A 21,354-nucleotide genomic window follows, 5' to 3' on the forward strand; every position below is an offset into this window, starting at 1 on the left:
GCCACGGCTGCGCCTGTGGCCGTGGAGGGGGGCAGCGACGCAAGGTGGATGGATGCACAGCGCAAGAAGAAATGGACCAACTTCACCATCGGCCTCCTCTTCCTGTCTGGAGGGATCGAGTATGGTAGGGCTGCCGCCTCGGTGGGCCAACGGGGAGAGGCGTTCCGAACAAGGGTGGGGTGTCGGGATACTAGTCCCCCAGAGCGTCCCCCCACCCTTTGACACGTTTGGAGAGTAAAGGCTGGTGGCTCGGGTGTCAGCGGGGCTGCGAATCCGCTCCAGGTTTCAGGCAGAACTCGAAAGGAGCAATGAGGTCTAGCACCTTGAATGGCTCCTTTGGAGTTCTGAGTGAAACCGAGAGCGGATTCACGGCCTCACCAAAAATGGAGCCACCAGCCCCTCCATTGCCTTTTGGACCACTGGTCCGAGGCAGGTCCCCTGCCCCTGCCCCTCCACCGGGGTGAGTAATACTAGGAGAAGGTTTCGTCTTTATTGCCAAATCCTTTTATTGCCATCTGGTGCAACCTTTTCTTAGGCTAGCTCTAAATGAAAAACCAAAAAACGAAACAAAAACACCAAACTAAACCAACAAACAAAATCCATGCAAGCTTGCAGGGGTGTGTGTGTGTGTGTGTGATCTTTGAACTGCCCTAATATTTATTTATTTATTTATTTATTGTATTTGTATACCGCCCCATAGCTGAAGCTCTCTGGGCAGTTCACATAAAGTGAACTAATCACTAATAAAATGATTGCACTATATGGATTTTGGCATTTTTTTTCTCATGGCCAATGTGACTGCCTTTGTTTTTTATAGGTCATCTTTATTATTGCTTTGCATGTTCCAGGGGTTGGGACTTGAACATTTGTGTGTGTATGTGTGTGTGTGTTTAAGGGTTCTGAGGTTTGGGTTCAGTAGTACACAATGAGCCAGTTCAGGCAACCTGCTAAGCAACTCTTTTGCAGCAAATGGTTAGTGAGTGTATTTAAATCATGGTTAGGGATGGTTCACAGGACATGCCAAGTCATGGTTCACAGGACAAGCTGAGCCATAATGTTTAGCTCAAAATGCTTAATCACCTTGGCTTAGAAAGTTGTCTGAACAGTTTGTTCCATAGCTTCCCAGGGACCACTGTTTGATCTGCACACATAGCCTTATTTATTTATTTATTTATTAGATTTTTATACCGCCCAATAGCCGAAGCTCTCTGGGCGGTTCACAAACCGCCCACAGCCTTCGCTTCTAACCTCTTGCCTTGGCCAGCATAACTGCCCATTCTGCAATCGCCTTCTTATAAAATACTTTGTTGTAAAAACCACGTAGGGTTGGGCTGCAAAATTTTACCCCAGTGTAATGTAGTTGACACCAGTCAAAAGTCAGTATAATTTAGCTTCTAGAGCATCCTTCCCCAACCCAATCCTTCCCCGACGTGTTGTACTGCAACTCCCATCATCCCTGACCATTGGGCATACTGGCTGGGAATGATGGTAGTTGCAATCCATCCTATCTGGAGGGCACCGGATTGGAAAAAGCTGTGCTGGGGGGGGGGGGAACATGAGATTCATTCCAATGTTCTGAAGGTGAGCAGGTTTTTAAAATGACACATAGTTCAGAGAAAGTGCATCAGAGATCAGGCTTTTCTTTGTCTCTCAAAGTAATACTAGAACTGGGGGTCCTCGGACAAAATTGATTGGCAAGTAGTTTCAGGAGAAGCGGGGAGAAAGCACTTCTTCACATACTACAATATGGAGTTACGGAATTAGCTGCGACAAGTCATGGGGATGGCAACTGATTTAGATGGCTTTAAAAGGAGATGAAATAAATAGGCCTCACCAATTTCAGAGGCAGTATACTGGGGAACAGCAGTGGGACAGGACGATTGTCTCCAGGAAGCCACAAGCAGGGCTTGAACGTGTCCAGAAGCAGGACGATGCACTGGCTCAGGGATGAGGAATCTGCAGCCTTCCAGATGTTGTATGACTACAACTCCCTGATCATTGACCATGCTGGCTGAGGTTGGTGGAGGTTGGAATTCCACAAAATCTGGAGGGCTGTAGGCTGGACTGGATGAGATCCCGTAGTGGATCTTTTCTTGCCTCCTTATGAAATAGCCTTGTGCAAGTCACTGAGCTTTATCACACCAGCATTATGCTGTGCAATCACTGCGAATTGCATGCAAAGGACTCAGAAGTTTTCCGCCTTATCATCTGCTTTGATTGTGAAGTACTCCCATGCATCCTGCTTTAATCGTGCAATAAAGCAAAAAGATTCGCCGAATTTAGCCCCTACATTTTGAGCGTATCTTCCGAGCTGCCGCTGGGGGCACAGGAGCAGGATTTTAAAGAAATGCTTACATCTGCGTAAGCTTTAAAGATAAAGACACCAAAATCGGCACAGTAATAGATATTAGGGAGAGCTTTACGCATACTAAATTTGAATTGAATTGGGTCATCCGTTGATTTTTTTAATGATTTTTTTACATTCCTCCCCCCCTTAAACTCACTTCCTGGTATGCAAAGGATCGCTGTCGCCCGGTAGCAAAAACAACCACAACCGTGAAAGCTTAGCGCTACGGGGATAATCCGAGGGAAGCAGGGACCTGGGATGAAGCTCACTGTCTTTAGCCTGCCTTGTTGCAGTGCTGCTTGGGTGCAGAGTGCAGAACAAATGTAACCAGAGAAGCATCAGGCTGTAAACTTCATAGGGTTCCAAGAATGACAAAATGAAAAGGTTATATTTTAACCAAAGCCACAAGCACACAATCAAGTCACAAGCACACAATCAAGTCAGGAATTCAGCATTCTGAAAATATTTCCTTTCCTTTTTTTTTAAAAAAAATACACACAACAAGTTTCTAGTCCTTATTGTTGCAAAGTTAGTGAGCGTGTTAAAAGGCCTACAACGGCTGGGGAATGCTGGGAGTTGTAGGCTTTTCTCCCCTTCTGTCTAAACATGCATAGGTCATTTAAAGGATCAATCCAAACTGCCTCGCTGGCTTATTGCCTCTAGTTTGAAGTCCTCATTCCTTGTTAGAATTCGTAGAGCTGATCAGGTGTCCTTGAACTCCTGAAACACTCGGTCACTAGCACTTGCTGCTAAGATAGCGTGGTGTCTTTCCCCCTCTGGCTCTGCAGTTCTCACTTTAATACTTTAATATTTTATATGCCATGGGTCAAGTCTGTAACCCATCCTCCTGCAGGCAAGGCAAAGGATAGGACAGGGCGGGAGCAGGTATTGTTGCTATGCCCCCAGCTAGGGGCTAGTGATGAATGCAGATGTCTAATTATTCCCTGTGAACATGGGAGGGGGTGTAATGATGTGTGTGTTAATTGTATCAATTAACTTGATTCAGTTTTACAATGATTTGTATAAAGGCATTCACCTGGTATTGGAGGGCAGTTAGTATGTATCGTGGCTTACTCAATAAAGGTTACTCTTTGTATGCTGTCTGGAGAGTGGTCTACAGATAAACATTAAATACTACATGGTGTTAGCAGTGGGATTTTCCCATCCCACTTCGGAGGGCCAGGAAGGACAGGGCCCCTGGAAAAGCGTGTTGAGAAGGATCTTTTAAGCCATGTTGTTTACCGCACCGAAGATGGTGTTTTAGGATTGAACACTGGCCAGGACAGATGCTGGCTGCAAAATGTTAAGTGGCCATTTTTGAAATGGCTACCATATGAATCTGGAGGCAAATCTCATAAGAGGAGCCCTGCTGGATCAGACCAAGGGTCCATCTGGGCCAGCATTTTGCTCACACAGTGGCCAACCAGCTTCCCACTGGAAACTCACAACACAGGACATGAGGGCAACAGTTTTTAAATTTTGTATACTTTTAATGTTTACCATTTTTAATTGTTGTAAACCGCCCAGAGAGCTTCGGCTGTGGGGCGGTATATAAATGTAATAAAAAAATAAAATAAAAAATAAAATAAAAAAATAAAACTAACAGCACCTTCCCACCCATGTTCCCCAGCAGCTTAAGTACATAGGTATTCTGCCTCAGGTACTGGAGGTAGCATATAGCCCCTCCAGGAGTTTGCCTAACCCCTTTTTAAAAGCCATCCAAATTGGTGGCCATCACTACATTTTGTGGTAGCGAATTCCATAGTTGAACTATACGCTGTGTGAAGAAGTCCTTCCTTTTATCTGTCCTGAATCTCCCATCAATCATGGGATGACCCCAGGTTTTAGGATTTTGGGAGAGGGAGAAAAATGTCTCCCTATCCACATACTCCACGCCATGCATAACCTCAATTTATGCGTCTGGCTAGAAATGCTTGCTTGTAAGTAGATCTGAACCAAGGTAGACACCTCCAGCTAAGGTGGCCTACTTTATAGAGGATGGTCCTCTTGTTTGAAAGGATGTTGGAAGGCAGATCTCTACTCCCAGACATCCTCATGAGCAGGGGTAGTCAGAAGGTAGATCTCCAGATGTTTTGGACTTTAATTCCCAGAAGCCCTTGCCAGCATGGTCTGGAATTCTGGGAGTTGAAGTCCAAAACATCTAGACATTTCTCTTCTGCCCACTGTGGCACTAGAGCAGCCTTCCCCAATCTGGTGCCCTCCAGATGTGTTGGACCACAACTCCCAGCATGCCGTAGGGGAGAGAGGTAACATGTTCACTGGTTTTGGCGCTAGTTTGTTTCACTTTAGTTATAACCAGGTTATTGGCAGCATCTAAGCGTTTTATGGCACCCGTTTTCTAGAACGAAACGAGGCACTTTGTATGACCTTGGCTTCTTTGCCAGCGGGTTAAGAAACTGTGCTAGACCAGAGCTGCCAGAGAGCTGAGCTCTACAGCCTCGTGGCCTGCAGCTTGGGTTCTGCAAAGTTTAACTGGCTCTGTAGCCAGCAAATGTGGACAAGGATTTCAAAATTGGAATGGGCGCTGGGTATGGCACTGGGAAACGTATGCCGGATGAATGCTTCTGTTTTCAGCATACATCTAGGAATGGAGGAATAGTAAATCCTGAAACGTTTCAATTGGCTTTCTTTCTTGGCTTCTGTCGCAAGGCAAGGAAGTAGTTAGAACAGGGAGAGGGAGGTTCGAGGTTGAGAAGGCGCTGAAATGTACCTATGCATGTTTAGGCAGCAGTAAGTCTTGCAACACCCAGCGTTCCCCAGCCAGGACTAACTGCTGTCTAGGTGCAAAAAGGGGAGAGACCAGTTCTCAAGATAGTGAACTTTTAATTTTTTTATATTAGGTTGAGAAGCCCGACGTGTTTCGGCCTGTATTTTTGCTAATCCTTCGTCAGGGAGCTGTAAGCAATTAAAATGCATACTGTAAAAACATATTGTAAAACATGAAAGCAACGACACATAGTAGAAATATATTCTTATTGTAAAATTAACATATGGCCACAGGGGGCTCTGTACATATGAAATATGTTTAAAACATTTTTTTAATTTAATATATGAGAACAAAGTACTCTCTATACTATTATTTCAATACATACTGTACATACACAACATATTTTAACAAAAGAATCTATGGCATATCTTACTTGTAGGAAGTAGTCTGCAGAGTTCTTAACACAAAATTTCACTGATTTATTAGTGGGGACTGAAAAAAATTGGTCTTCAGAGCCTTATTATTATTATTAATAATAATAATAATAATAATAATAATAATAATAATTTGTATCCTGCCTTTTGCCCAATGCTGGGCCTCAAGGTGGCCTTACAAAGTTTAAAACATACATGGGGGGAAAAAAACCAACCCCCCTAAAACATCAACATTTAAAATACACAACAAAATTATAAGACCTTAACATAGATGGCGGGCCAGATTATTCTCCAAAGGCCTGCTGGAACAAATTTTTTTAGCCTGCTTCTGAAAGCCCATCAAGGAGGGAGCCAGCCTAGCTTCCCCAGGAAGAGAGTTCCAGAGCACCGGAGCAGCCACCGAGAAGGCCCTCTCCCATGTCCCCACCAAGCGCGCCTGTGAAGATGGCGGGACTGAAAGAAGGGCTTCTCCAGAAGATCTCAAAGCACGGGCAGGCTCATAAGGGAGAAGACGGTCTTTCAGATAACCCGGACCCGAGCTGTATAGGGTCATAATATATATAGCCATATATTATTATTATTATTATTATTATTATTATTATTATTATTATTATTATTTATATAGCGCCATCAATGTACATGGTGCTGTACAGAGTAAAACAATAAAATAGCAAGACCCTGCTGCATAGGCTTACATTCTAATAAAATCATAATAAAACAATAAGGAGGGGAAGAGAATGCACCATTATTATTATTATTATTATTAATATTTATTTATATAGCACCATCAATGTACATGGTGCTGTACAGATAACACAGTAAATAGCAAGACCCTTCCGCATAGGCTTACAATCTAATAAGTTGTAGTAAACAATAAAGAGGGAAGGAGAATGCAAACAGGCACAGGGAAGTGTAAACAGGCACCGGGTAGGGTGAAGCTAACAGTATAGAGTCAGAACAAACTCAATATTTGAAGGCTATAGGGAAAAGAAAAGTTTTTAGCTGAGTTTTAAAAGCAGTGATTGAGTTTGTAGTTCTCAAGTGTTCTGGAAGAGCGTTCCAGGCGTAAGGGGCAGCAGAAGAAAAAGGACGAAGCCGAGTAAGGGAAGTGGAGGTCCTTGGGCAGGCGAGAAGCATGGCATCAGAGGAGCGGAGAGCCCGAGCGGGGCGATAGTGTGAGATGAGAGAGGAGAGATAGGCAGGAGCAAGTCAGAACAAAATCAAGTTTTAAAAGCTTTAGGAAAAAGAAAAGTTTTTAGCTGAGCTTTAAAAGCTGCGATTGAACTTGTAGTTCTCAAATGTTCTGGAAGAGCGTTCCAGGCGTAAGGGATATATCCTTGTACACTTTTTTCTCTTATCAGATGTTATCTTAGTGGGGAAATGCCAAGGTCGTTAATTACAGCAGCCCTGCCCCCAACATAATGACGGGCTTCTCAACCTAATATATATATATAAAATTAAAAAGTTTAGCATCTTGAAAACTTGTTTCTCCCCTGTTTGCACCTTTCTTGGACGCTTTTCTCCTCCTGTTTTTGCTTACTGCTGTCTAACCATGCGTAGGACTGAGCCCTAAGGTAGGTATCTATTTCTGACAGATGTTCCCTTCGGCAATTTTCCTTATTGGTGCATCTCTCCCCTACCTTTCTCTCCGAAGCGGTGATCCTGCCAACCATCTGGGCCTACCTGCAAACGCTCGATGCTGAGCCGTACTTCCTGGGCCTGGGCATCTCTGCATTTAGCTTTGCTGGCTTGATCACGGGCCCGCTCTTTGGCTATTGGTCTGATCGCACCCACCGAACCAAGGGCGTCATCCTCTTTGCCAACCTGTTTCAGATCGCAGGTAAGCAGGGGGTGCCAGAAACAGTGCTTTGTGTTTGTGGGATGAAACCAGGCCACTGAGACTCCAGTCTTGAGGCTGGCCTCCCCTCCACTCCATCAGCCTTACACCCTACAAGTACCACCTTGGCCATGCAGCCTTCCTCAACCTGGGGCGCTCCAGATGTGTTGGACTACAACTCCCAGAATGCCCCAGCCAGCTCCAGATGTGTTGGACTACAACTCCCAGAATGCCCAGCCAGCTCCAGATGTGTTGGACTACAACTCCCAGAATGCCCCAGCCAGCTGGCTGGGGCATTCTGGGAGGTGCAGTCCAACACATCTCGAGCGCCCCAGGTTGAGCAAGGCTGAGCTAGGGGATGGTGGGAATTGTAGTCCAAGGGATTTGCCCAAGAGCGGGTGACTATGGCAGGACAAGTGGCCTTAAATGTAGGGTGACCATATGAAAAGGAGGACAGGGCTCCTGTATCTTTAACAGTTGCATAGAAAAGGGGATTTCAGCAGGTGTCATTTGTATATATGGGGAACCTGGTGAAATTCCCTCTTCATCACCGCAGTTAAAGCTGCAGGAGCTATACTAGAGTGACCAGATTTAAAAGAGGGCAGGGCACCTGCAGCTTCAACTGTTGTGATGAAGAGGGTATTTCACCAGGTTCCCCATATATACAAATGACACCTGCTGAAATTCCTTTTTCTATGTAACTGTTAAAGATACAAGAGCCCTGTCCTTTTCATATGGTCACCCTAAGTATTGCTATTCAGCCATAGTAGGTAAAACAACCCACTGTCTGTTTAAATGACACTACATCCAGTGGAGGCTAGTGGCTCTGATGTCAGTAGGTGTTAAATCCACTCCAGTTTTCAATCAGAACTCTAAAGAGAACTCTAAAGTTGCATATTATTATTATTATTATTATTATTATTATTATTATTATTATTATTATTATTATTTATATAGCACCATCAATGTACATGGTGCTGTACAAGGGGATTTCAGCATGTGTCATTTGTATATATGGGGAACCTGGTGAAATTCCCTCTTCATCACAACAGTTAAAGCTGTTCCCTCTTTTAAATCTGGTCACAGTACAGCTGCACTATAGCTCCTGCAGCTTTAACTACGGTGATGAAGAGGAAATTTCACCAGGTGTGACATGCATACAAAGGACACCTGCTGAAATTCCCTTTTCTATGCAACTGTTAAAGATACAGGTGCCCTGTCCTCCTTTTCATATGGTCACCCTACTTAAATGTGGCCATTTAAAACCTAAAGAGCAAGCAGATTTGTTTCCAGAAAGAAAGAAAGAAATTATTTCTAAGGCAGACGTCCTCAGCCTGGTGTCTTCCAGGTGTGTCTGTACCACTGATATAGGGTGACCCTATGAAAAGGGGAACAGGGCTCCTGTATCTTTAATGGTTGTATTGAAAAGGAAATTTCAGCAGGTTACATTTGTATATATGGGGAACCTGGTGAAATTTCCTCCATCACCACAGTTAAAGCTGCAGGTGCCCTGCCCTCTTGTAAATCTGGTCACTCTAGTATAGCTCCTGCAGCTTGAACTGTGGTGATGAAGAGGGAATTTCCCCTGGTTCTCCATATATACAAATGACACCTCATGAAATCCCCTTTTCTATGCAACTGTTAAAGATACAGGAGCCTTGTCCTCCTTTTCATAGGGTCACCCTAACCGATACTTTTTTTTTTTTTTTTGGCGCAACGAAACACATCTGTTGAAATACTTTTTGTTGCACAAGTCTTAATGGCACAGGCACCCTGCTCTCCATCTCATCTGGTATCTCTACGGGGGAGAAGGTTGCTCTTGGCGTTTCCTTTAACGTCACCTTTCTTGTGTTGTTTTCCTGCTAATGCCATCTTATCCTCTGCCCCTCTCTTTCAGGGAACTTCATGTACTTTGTTGGCGGTTCCAAATGGATGCTTCTCAGCAGCCGGCTGGTAGCAGGTAAGAGCCAGATTGGAAGGCCAGCCGTCCCCATCCTTTAGATCAATGGTTCCCAAACTTTTTCAGGTAACCACCCCCTTGGTTCCACAAACTCATGCCCATTGCCCCCTGCGCGCAGCCCCTTTAAATGGGAAGCACTTGCCGAGAGAGGGAGGGAAAAGAGAGCAAACGCCTCTGTTTTGCAGCCGGCGTGGCGGGGCACACCAAGCAGGGTATGTCTCTTCATTAGCGTTTTGATGCTTTTGAAGCATTTCAATTCACCGTTAAAAGGACTCTTCTTAAACTGTATTCATACATGTGTGGATTCTTCCCCTATATGGCTTGGGACCAAACTACCTTCTCCCATAAAAATGTCCCTCGGTCTTAAGACCTACTGGAGAGGCGCTTCTTGGAAAAGACCACTTCAAGCCCCCTCCCCTGGCCGCCCCTTTGCCTCTTAGCACCCCCCCTATGCAATCCCACCGCCCCCAAGGGGGCAATACCGCCCACTTTGGGAACCACTGCTTTAGATGGCTTGGACTACAGACTCCATCATCCCCAGCCAGCAGGTCCCCGGGATGGACGGGTGGGTGGATATGCCCTTCCTTCCTTCCTTCCTTCCTTCCTTCCTTCCTTCCTTCCTTCCTATCCTCCTCTGGGTCTCCCCTGCAGGTGTGGGTACCGGAGCAGGCGCGTCCATCTTCAGCTACCTCACCCGCTCCACCAGCTCCCAGGAACGTGCCACAGTGTTTGCGGCTGTCATGGCGTGTCGGCAGGTTGGGCTGCTCATCGGTAAGGCTGTCTTATTTCCTCTGCCGCCCGTTGCCGGGATTCCTAAACACCTGCAAATTTGGTCCCTCTGTGTCACAAGTTTGTCTCGAGCGTTTGCAGCCCGTCCTTAGCTATCGTACCTCGTAGGATCCTCGTGGGGTGCGAGGAGGTGGCGTGGGAGAGTAAGATTGGTCCCCCTTGGTCCATCTGGGCAGCTTTTCCCAACCTGGTGCCCTGTGGATGTTTTGGACTTCAACTCCCATCAGCCCTAGCCAGCACGGCCAATGGTCAGGAATCCTGGGAGCTGAAGTGTAAAACGTCTGGAAGGCATCATATTGGGGAAAGCCCGTGTGATGCTTAAATCAAGGCCATTTATATCATTTAAAATTGCTGTGGAAAATACGGTCTCATTTTGAAGCTCTGCTGTTCCTTGAACAAGCATGTATGCTAACTGATGGCTGTTACCATTAAAACACCAGTAATAATAATAATAATAATAATAATATATTTATTTATTTCTGACCCGCCTCTCCCTTTGGATCGAGACGGAGAACAACATTAGTACAACAATACAGTATAAATCAGATACATAAAATTAATTAAAAGAGCATATAAAACCAATGCAACGTCAAAATAACAATCAACACATCTTAAAAATTCTTGGTTTAACATTCATCTGGGCAGGCCTGCCGGAAAAGGCTAGTCATAGAATCATAGAATCATAGAATAGCAGAGTTGGAAGGGGCCTACAAGGCTATCGAGTCCAACCCCCTGCTCAATGCAGGAATCCACCCTAAAGCATCCCTGACAGATGGTTGTCCAGCTGCCTCTTGAATGCCACTAGTGTGGAAGAGCCCACAACCTCCCTAGGTAGCTGATTCCATTTAGTCTTTAAAGTCTTTAAAGCTGTCTTAAATTCAGAGAGAGAGTTAAGTTGATGAATCTCCTCCGGCAGGCCATGCCACAGTTTCAGGACGGCAGAAGAGAAGGTCCTCTGGGTAATAGTTGTCAGCCTAGTTTTGGCTGGCTGGAGTAAATTCTCTCCAGAGGACCTGAGTGTGCGGGGTGGATTGTACGGGAGAAGGCGATCCCGCAGGTAACCTGGACCCAAACCATGTAGGGCTTTAAAGGTAATGACCAACACTTTGTACTTCGCCCAGAAACTGATTGGCAGCCAGTGGAGAGATTTTAAAACTGGTATAATGTGATCACCCCTAGGTGTACCGGTGACCAGCCTGGCTGCCATATTTTGAAGTAGTTGAAGTTTCCAAACTAGGTACAATGGTAGCCCTATGTACAGCGCATTGCAGAAGCCGAGCCTCGAGGTCACCAGTGTGTGCACTACTCTCTTTAGGTCTTCCAACTCTAGAAGGGGGCGCAGCTGGTGCAATAGCCAAAGCTGATAGTAGGCACTCCTGGCCATTGTATCTATGTGGGCTGTCATTTGGAGAAGTCCTGCTCCTTTCCAGCTTTTTTGCCCCGCAGTCTCCTCACCACAGAGGGGCTCATGAATAATGCAAATGTTAGTGAATCCCCTCCCCTACAAAATTTGCAGGCGGTGCGGCCCTGCCCCCTCCCTTGTGCCCTCTGATTGGCTGTCTCCATCCCCTTCCCCTTCCCCGTTGGCAGTGACAGTCCAACCGTGCTGCTACGCCCCGGCCCGCCTTCGCACTGTATTGATTGTCCGGGCAGGGCTGTCCATCATCTCACTGGCCGAAGGGCTGCCCTGCCTGTTTGGCTCAGAGGAAATTAATTGCTATTAAAGCTCAAGCTCTGAATGTTTTCAACAGTTCAATTTTTTCTGCACATCTGCGCTACTCAAGCTTCAGTTTAAAACAAAAAATAACAGAAATTGGTCCGGTAGAACTCTAGTAATAAGCCTTACGCTGTCGTATTCTTATATAAGATGCTTACTTCTTGTGTCGAGAGAGGAGCAGGAATGTGAGATGCTTCAGTGCTTAACAGATGATTCATTAATTACAAAAGTGTCTGGAAGATCTGGGGCAGAACAAGATGGTGCAATACAAACAGTGCTGATCTCAGCTTGTCCTTAGGCCTACTTCATTCCCGAGTCTTTTACATGGTGATTTAGCAACGTCTGCTGCCTGAAAAGCCCATGTGTGTCTGTGTGTGTATCTGCCGACTCCAAATTCTGTAAAACTTGTGTGAAGCGTCCTACCTTAATGCATTACCTCAGCTGAAAAATAGGGACCCTGTGGGTTGCAAAGAATTACAAACTACACACAAACTCAGAGCGTAATTCAAAAGCTTTTGGCTCCTCTGGGTAATTAGAACTAGCAGTTCCTTGCACACAGCAGGTCTGTTTATAACACGGGTGGACAACTTGTGGCTCTAAAGATGTTTTTGGAAACGACTCCCATCAGCCATGGCCAGCATAGTTCATTGTGAGGGCTGATGGAAACTGTAGTCCAAAATCTCTCGAGGGCTGCAGGTCGTTCATCCAGATTTCAAAAATGTCTTCAGCGTGGACTCCCCCAAATGGGTTCTTTCCAGATTTTTTGACTACAGTGCCTATCATCCATTGCTATACAGACAGGGGCTGGTGGGAGTTGTAGTCCAGCACATTTGGAAGGCACTGGGTTAACGAAACATGAGGCAGAACCCTTTGTGGGCAGGGGCTTCCTCAGGTGTGTGTATGTGTGTGTAGGGCTGTGCCCACGTAGCTCTCTTAAATGCCACTTTCTGACATCTGACCTGTCACGTTTGCTCCCAGGGCCAGCCTGTAATCTCTTCCTGCGCCTCTGTAACTTCCAGGTGGGGCCCTTCGTGGTCAACAAGTTCACATCGCCTGGGGTGAGTAGCAGCAGTTTCGTTAGCGGGAGTGAGGGAGGAGCGAGGTTTTCCAAACTGGTATGTTGGCCACGTGAATGGACCGGTTCCTCCCCATGATTACATAACGGCAGACTGGACCACGTCAGATGGTGGGGTAGGGGGACACCTCACTTGTGCAGAAGTCCCTGCAAGTAGAAAGCCAGTACAGCAGGTAAAGGGTTTGGCTAGGACCCTTCTCCCTGATGCACTAGCCTTCTCTGTGCAGGGAGCCTTTAAATGTGGTATCCTGCAGCTGCAGTCTGAAGTGGTACGGTCTCTCCTTCCACCTAATTGTGTCAATCCAACCTGAATGACTTGACGAGGGAGGTCAGGAGTCAGAGGCGGGAAATTCAGAGCACAGCCTTCAGGGAATTCGCCCTGGGTGCAAGCTACAAATTCAAATCCCTGCTCCGGATTCAAATCTCCGCTCTTCCATAAAGGTTGTTGGCTTCTGCCATTGCATTCTCATTTAGCCTACCTCGTCAGGTTGTTGCGTTAGATTAAATGTGGCAAAAACTTATTAAAACATGCCTATAAGAAGAAGAGCCAGTGCGGTGTACTGTTTAGAGTGTTCGACTGAGACTCAGAAGATCTGGGATTTAATCCCCATCTGGACATGAAGCTCACTGGGTGACTGTGGTCTTGTCACTGACTTGCAGCTTAACCTACCTTACAGGGTTGTTGTGAAGATATAATGGAGAGGAGGAGGAAGACCACCTTGGGTTCATTTCCTTAGAGAAAGAAAGGGGGGGTGTCTATAAACATCATCATAATTAATGTAAAGAATAACACAGATGGCACTTTGATGAGTGAGCCATTTGTGTTCACATGGGTGAACTACAAATGGCATCTTACCATCACTCCTGTTTCACTATTGATTTAGATTAATAGGTGGTGGCAGATGGGGGGCCCCCAGCCCCCAAGACAAGCAGCTCATCTTCCCACCTGCCTCTTCCCCCCACCCCCTACACAATTGCTGGATTGCTGGGGTTACTTGAAAGTATGGTATTTCTTGCACACAAAATTATAATTCAATCGCAAGCTAGAAAAGAAAATAAGGCTGCCATCCTAAGAATTCGTATTTGAAAGAGAACTCCAGCAAAATCCATTTGAGAGCAAATTCGTTTAGGATGGGAGCCTAAACATTAGTGTTCATATAGAAATCTAACATGTGGGATAAAGCTCCCTGGCTACTAGCCCTGGTGGCTGTGTGCTTCCTCCACTATCTGAGTCAGTAAGCCTGTATGTACCAGTTGCTGGGGAACATGGGTGGGAGGGTGATGTTGAACCGTATCCTGCTTGTCTTGGGGAACCGCCCCTGGGGTCTCAATCTGGCCCTCCCACATTCCTCACCTGGCCATGCCCCTTCCCCTGGCCCCACCACGAATTGTTGTGGTGGTTACTCCGCTTCTGTGCAGTTTCCCCCTAGAAGAGGTTGCAATGCCTCTCCTAAGAAAATAAGAGCCCTGTTGGATCAGTCTGATGATCCATCTAGTCCAGCACTCTGTTCACACAGTGGCCAGACAGCTGTTGACCAGGGACCAACAAAGCAGGTGCAACAGCACCCTCTCACCCATGTTCCCCAGCAACTGGTGTACACAGTCTTACTGCCTGGAATACTGAAGACAGCACACAACCATCAGGGCTAGTAGCCATGGATAGCCTTCGCCTCCAGGAATTTATCCACCCCCCTTTTAAAGCCATCCAAGTTGGTGGCCATCACTACATCTTGTGGTAGTGAGTTCCATAATTTAGCTATGCGCTGTGTGAAGAAGTCCTTCTCTTTAGCTGTCCTGATCACAGAATCATAGAATAGCAGAGTTGGAAGGGGCCTACAAGGCCATCAACCCCCTGCTCAATGCAGGAATCCACCCTAAAGCATCCCTGACAGATGGTTGTCCAGCTGGGATGCTTTAGATGTCAGGGTCCAGGGTGTGGGTGGCAAGGTCTCAGCGCAGGAACACCGGGGCCAGGATGGACAGCGGTGGAACTGGCAACAGAGTCCAGGCAGGGCCAGTTGCAAAGGGCAAGGTCCATAAGCAAGCAGGGTTCAGAGTCCAAAGAGAACAGAGGCCAGGCCTGGTGTCGCAGGAAGTCAGGAATGGGCTACAACAGGCATAGGAGACTGTGTTGCTGTGGCAAAGGCTGAGGCGGAAATGCATATAGCCCTTTCCTGGCTCCTCCCAGCTGGTCTGCATCAGCTCATCTGGGAGTGCTGCTGGTATGGGCCTGGATCCTGCAACTACTCTGCAGCTGGCAAGGTGCACTGCAGCCACGAGGTGGTGCTGCAGGACAGATCCTGACACCTGAATATTCTGCTACTGTAGTAGGGTGACTCTATGAAAAGGAGGACAGGGCTCCTGTATCTTTAACAGTTGCATAGAAAAGGAAATTTCAGCAGGTGTCCTTTGTATATATGGAGAACCATGGTGACATCCCCTCTTCATCACAACAGTTAAAGGTGCAGGAGCTATACCAGAGTGACCAGATTTAAAAAGGGCAGGACTCCTGCGGCTTTAACTGTTGTGATGAAGAGGAAATTTCCCCAGGTTCCCCATATGTACAAATGACTCCTGCTGAATTTCCCTTTTCTATGCAACTGTTAAAGACACAGGAGCCCTGTCCTCCTTTTCATAGGGTCACCCTAACTGTATATCCTGAATATCTTCTTCCTGTATATCCTCTTCCTGAAAAATTAAAAACATTCGTATTATTATAATAAAAACAGATTAGCCTAAGAAGCAGGTGATTTTGTCTCAGCTTGCTTCCAGGTTCCATACAGCGTTGTGTACTTGCTGGTGCTGTGGTGAAATTGGCAGCAAGGTGTGAGTGTGTGTGTGTGGAGGAGGAGGAGGAGGAGAGGAATCAAAAGCCCCCTACTATTCAGGGGCTTTCCCCCTTTGTTTTCATGTGGACTATACAGTTGTGCTCAGGCGTTTTTCCCCCTTTCCTCGCAGCTCTTCATGTCCCTGGTGTGGCTTCTGCTTCAGGTTGTCGTTGTGACGATGTACTATGACCTGCCGGCCCCGCCGCTGACCCGCTCCTCCAGGGTGCCGCCAAGCGCGCTGCAGGATTCTCTGGCACAGGAGGAAGAGGAGGAGCCTCTCATGCAGCACCAGGCCGGCCAAGAGGAGGCGCCAGAGAGCGGCAGCTATGGCAGCACCTCCGTGGAGCGCAGGGAACCGTCGGTGGGGGACGAGGGCCGGTACGTGCCCAACGGGCACTTGGCTGACGAGGAGGCCACGCACGAGGGAGGCAAGAGCCCCTTCCACGATTTCTGCTCCGTGAGAGGTGAGCCCTCTCTTCTAGGGCAGAAGCCGGGGACGGAGAGCAAGCTTCTCCGGAGAGGGTACTTTAAAGGGAATCGTCCTTTCAATACCCTGCGAAGAATCAAGCTCTTGCAAAGACTTTGAGCTTGGCATTTTGCAGGCTGGAGAGCTGCTTCTTCGTGAGCTGACATGCAGATTCAGTCCCGCTTACTTCTGAGTGATTCAGTCCCGCTTACTTCTGAGTAGGCATGCAGATGCCTTTTCGTGCGAACCGATTTTTGAGCCAGCTTGGAAGTACGAATAACTCTGAGTTTATTGGTAGATGGTACAAATCAATCAATGCATTTTAGCTCTGCCCGCTATCCCTTTGGTCCTGCTTGCAGATGGAATGTGGCCCCTAAGTTTGCAACTTGGCCCTCTATCTGGTAGGGCTGTGAACAGCCCCCACCCCCCAATTTGCCTTGGAACCACCTTGGCCCATTCTGTATTCGGTTCCAAATTTGAAGTGAGTTGGCTGTTGCACTTTCCTAACTGGGAGTCCGTAGGAGTCCAAATGGCCTTTTCCAGGCACAACAGTAGTTTGCAATGGTAGATCTTTGGCAGCCCAGAGCCGCCACCTTCCTTAAAGATGGTGGCTCTCCTGGAGGACCAGTGGCTCGCTGGCATGAGCAGGGGTTCAGGTATGTCCTGCAGGTGGGTGGGTGGGTGGGTGGGTGGGTGGGCAGTAACTCACCATAGGGCCGAAGCGGCCCAAAGCGGCTCAATCTGGTCCCAACTCAGATTTGGGTTGTGGTGGGCTGAACTGGCCTGCTTTGACTCGGATTCAGGTTTTTGCACTGAAGTGGTGCACACCCCTACTATCTGACTGAAAAAGTTCCCCCACCCCTTGCGTATATGGATATGATACCATTCGAACCTTGTCTGGCAGGCCGGCACATGCCAAGGGCCAACACCCAAGCAGATCTCTGGTTTGATTTGCAAGATTAAACGAGCCACATGTTTTTAATGAATCTTAACTCTGATGTTGACGCCAATGCTGCTGCTTGATCAGAAAAAATATTTATTATTATTTATTTATTTAAAACATTTATATCCCACCCTAGAATCATAGAATCATAGAATAGCAGAGTTGGAAGGGGCCTACAAGGCCATCGAGTCCAACCACCTGCTCAATGCAGGAATCCACTCTAAAGCATCCCTGACAGATGGCTGTCCAGCTGCCTCTTCAAGGCCTCTATTGTGGGAGAGCTCACAACCTCCCTAGGTCACTAGTTCCATTGTCGTACTGCTCTAACAGTCAGGAAGTTTTTCCTGATGTCCAGATAAAAACATACCATATAAAACAATAAATATGCACAGTTAAAAACAAATTAAACTACTTCTCCTCCTCCTCCTCCTCCTCCTCCTCCTCCTCCTCCTCCTCCTCCTCCTCATAATAATAATAATAATAATAATAATAATAATAATAATAATATCCCACCTTTTTCCTAGTACTGGGACTCAAGGCAGTTTACAAGATTAAAACATGTACAATTAAAACATATACCGTATTTCTTCGATTCTAAGACACCATCGATTGTAAGACGCACACTAATTTCAGTACTTACCACCCACAGAAAAAAAGCTTTGATTCTAAGAAATAATAAATGCACCCGTGATTCTAAGACGCACCCCGTTTTTAGAGATGTTTATGACGGAAAAAGTGCATCTTAGAATGGAAGAAATGCGGTAAATATAAATTACAAACATTAGAATAGAATTAAACCTACAGTAAAATTAAAAACACGTTAAAAAAAATTAAAAACTGTAACAGGTTAAAAAGGGGGGGGATCCAATACATTAATACAGGTCTAATATAGTTCCAAAAGCCTGCTGGAACAAAGAAGTTTTTGCCTGCCTCCAAAACTGTAGCACAGAGGGAGAGCCTAGCCTTCCTGGGAAGGGAGTTCGAGAGCCTTGGAGCAGCCACCGAGAAGGCCCTCTTCTGCTTACCCATCAGGTGTGGCTGGGATGTTGGTAGGACTGAGCGAAAGGCCTCCCCTGAAGATCTCAGAGCATGGGCAGGCTCATATGGGAGAATGGGGTCTTTCGGATAACCTGGACCCGAGCTGTAGAGGGTTTTATAAGTGATAACCAGCATTTTGAATTGTGCCCGGAAACAGACCGGAAGCTGTTTCCGGGCACAATTCTGGGCACAGACCGGAAGCCAGTGAAGCTGTTTTAACAGGGCAGTTGTATGCTCCCTGTATTTTCAAATGCTCAAGCAGGGAAGGATTAGCTGCTGCGATAAGCCAGGCCTGAGCATCCACAGGCGGAGCGCGAAAAGAAAGAAAGGCTGATGGCGATAGTGGGCTCAGAGTGAAGGTTGATGCTCCGTCGATGAAGTCTTGACTCCCCAGTAGGGTAAGTGGCGCCTTCCGTTCTGACCCTGGCGAGAACAGCGCAGCATAGATGGGCCTGGTCTTGTCATTGCAGAGTACCTGAGGGAGGAGGTGGTGGTTCTTCTCACAGCCCAATTCATCACACTCTTCAATCAAACAGCGCTTGAGGTAGGTGCTTCCCCAATGAATGTCCCCTGTGTGAATTTTAATCACGGCACAAGCAGGGTTGTGCCTATGGCTACGCCGCTGAACCATTCTGGAAGTGCAAATTTGGAGGATTTGTCTTCCATCCTGCCCCCCTCATTGCTTGCACTTTTTTGGGGGGGGTCACTTGTAAAGGACCAGCCATCTCAGTGTACCCCAGAACCAGGTGAACTAACTTGTGCTCACGTCCCTTTACCTCTTTAGACCATGGTGACTCCAATCACACAGCGATACTTGAACTTTGGGGAACTGGAGAACAGCATCATGTATTTCCTGTGTGGCGTGGAGGTGAGTATGAAATGCGACCCTCGGGCCTGTACGTGTGTGAGCTGTTCCCTCTGTGTACTGTTCTTCCCTCAATCTTAAAAAGATAATTGAAAATGATTTGAGAGAGAGATTTCAATTCCTATCGTGTACATGCATACTTCTTTTCACCCACCGTTCCTTCTGCTCAAACAGGTTTGGCAGGTTTTTAAACACTAAGAAAAACCTGCCCAACCTGTTGGAGCAGAAGAGAAACTAGGATGAGCATATACATCACAAGCAATGATCACTCTTCAAACCACCTTTCTCTTGTGGGGGAGGGGGGGACTCTCTTTCCAGCCTTGACTTGTCACCTCACTAGGGGTAAGAGGAATGCAGGCCAGTGTCTGGTTACTCTGGTACCTGAATTTAAACCTTGAAATGGCTTTCTGCTACTCCCCGCCAGCATGGTTCTTTTTGCGATGGCTATGAGGTGTGTGTGTGTGTGTGAGGGATCCATTGCCGGATTCCTCCTCGCAAGGTCGTAGGACTGTCTAGGCCTCTGGAGGAGAATCCAGAATGTTCTCTCAAGGACTATCGGATTGCTCTCTAAGAGATTCTTCTTCTTCTTCTGATGGGTTAAATACTGCCCTGAATAGACAAGTAGTCTAACCTAGCAAAAGCCAGTTTTCTCTGCTCCTGTCCTCCTCTAGGTTATTGGTGGCTTCTTCCTGGTGCGCTGCCTCAGCACTATCCTGACGGATCGTGTCATCTTGGTCCTTGGCCTGGTCATCTGCAATGTGGCCTGTGTCTGGTGCTTGATTTTCTTGTCACAGCCCCAAGGTAATGATGCTGAGTGACTGAGGGGAGGCGGAGACAGTCTTCCCATAGTCCTGATCCACTTCCCTCTTAGATGTGGCAGTCTCATGTCTGTGAATGACTCTTTACCTGCTTAGCCACAGCCCGCTCTGATGAAATTCCCAAATCCCAGTCTGCGACTGGGAAAATTCTACCATTGGAGTAAACTAGGAGAACAGAAGGGCATAAGAGGACCCCTGCAGGATCAAACTAGCATTCATCTCTAGATATGTTGGCCATATGAAAAGGAGGACAGGGCTCCTGTATCTTTAACAGTTGCATAGAAAAAGGAATTTCAGCAGGTGTCATTTATATGCATACAGCATCTGGTAAAATTCCTTCTTAATCATCATCACAGTTAAAGCTGCAGGAGCTATACTAGAGTGACCAGATTTAAAAGAGGGTAGGGCACCTGCAGCTTTAACTGTTGCAATGAAGAGGAAATCTCACCAGGTTCCCCATATATACAAATGACACCTGCAGAAATTCCCTTTTCAATACAACTGTTAAAGATACAGGAGCCCTGTCTTCCTTTTCATATGGTCACCAGAGGGCTTCAACCGTTTTGGATCTGGGACCCACCCTTAGCCTGAACACGTGTTTGGGGATCCACTTCTTGATGGATTTTTGTTTTGTTTTTTAAACCATCTTTTATTTTTCTCTACCTATAAAGCTGAAAGTATGTGTGTGGGTTTGTATGTCTGGAAATGTATACTCCCTTGGGGTTGAGGTACAACCTTAAAATTGAGCATGCAGATAGGTCTTCCTGTAGACAAATCATAAAAAAAATAAAAAAAAATTCTAACAAGCAGTATTTCTCGGTTTTAACTATTTTTAATTAATTAAAAACTAAACGTACGCTGATGCCTACAACTCCATGCCACCGAAGGCATGCTGGGAGGTGAAGGCGTTGATAGACCTCACGCGATCTATCTGAAAACACAACACATCCAATCATGTTTTAGCTGGACCTGGCTGCATCTTCTGACAGCCTCCAGTCCTCTGTGATGCTACTTCTTGCCGCCCTGCCAAGAAGCAGCATCAGCAATGAGAGGAGGGAACCGCCTCTCCGAGAACATGAGCACCTTCGCTACAACTCTAAAGAAGTGCAGGCATGCTAGGATTTGATATTTAACGAATAGCAATGTCTTCAGGGACCTAAGCAAAGCCGGGTATATCAGCTAGATTACTATATTTCTGTACTGTCCCATAGCCAAAGCTCTCTGGGTGGTTTACAAAATGAGACTTAAAACAATAAAATCTGACAACATAGTAAAACGCTCATGTGAAATCCCTCAAGGAGTTATAATGGAATCAAACCAGAATACAAATGGAGGTAAAAGCCAGCGGTGGTACAAAGATCTTAACATACAACCACAAGTTTTTGTAAATCTGAAGGACTGAAAAGCCTGGGAGAATAAGGCCTTAGCTAGACCTAAGGTTTATCGTGGAATTGTCCCTGCCTGCTCCTGGGATATTCTGTGTGTCATTTACATGAACAGGGATGACCC

General features: G+C 46.5%; 1 protein-coding gene across 1 annotated transcript in view; it reads left to right on the plus strand.

Moving 5' to 3' along the window:
- The window catches only part of LOC134402434 (major facilitator superfamily domain-containing protein 8-like), a 32,422-nt gene continuing 11,068 nt past the window's right edge, over positions 1-21,354 (plus strand). Inside the window, exons 1-9 of the mRNA XM_063131872.1 lie at positions 1-124; positions 7,164-7,349; positions 9,244-9,306; positions 9,958-10,077; positions 12,791-12,870; positions 15,846-16,179; positions 18,633-18,706; positions 18,947-19,030; positions 19,699-19,828. Coding sequence (XP_062987942.1) covers positions 49-124; positions 7,164-7,349; positions 9,244-9,306; positions 9,958-10,077; positions 12,791-12,870; positions 15,846-16,179; positions 18,633-18,706; positions 18,947-19,030; positions 19,699-19,828 — 1,147 coding nt within the window. The 5' untranslated portion in view covers positions 1-48. The remainder of the gene's footprint in view (positions 125-7,163; positions 7,350-9,243; positions 9,307-9,957; positions 10,078-12,790; positions 12,871-15,845; positions 16,180-18,632; positions 18,707-18,946; positions 19,031-19,698; positions 19,829-21,354) is intronic.

The sequence above is a fragment of the Elgaria multicarinata genome, chromosome 8, assembly GCF_023053635.1.
Source record: "Elgaria multicarinata webbii isolate HBS135686 ecotype San Diego chromosome 8, rElgMul1.1.pri, whole genome shotgun sequence".
In the NCBI taxonomy this organism is placed as follows: Eukaryota; Metazoa; Chordata; class Lepidosauria; order Squamata; family Anguidae; genus Elgaria; species Elgaria multicarinata.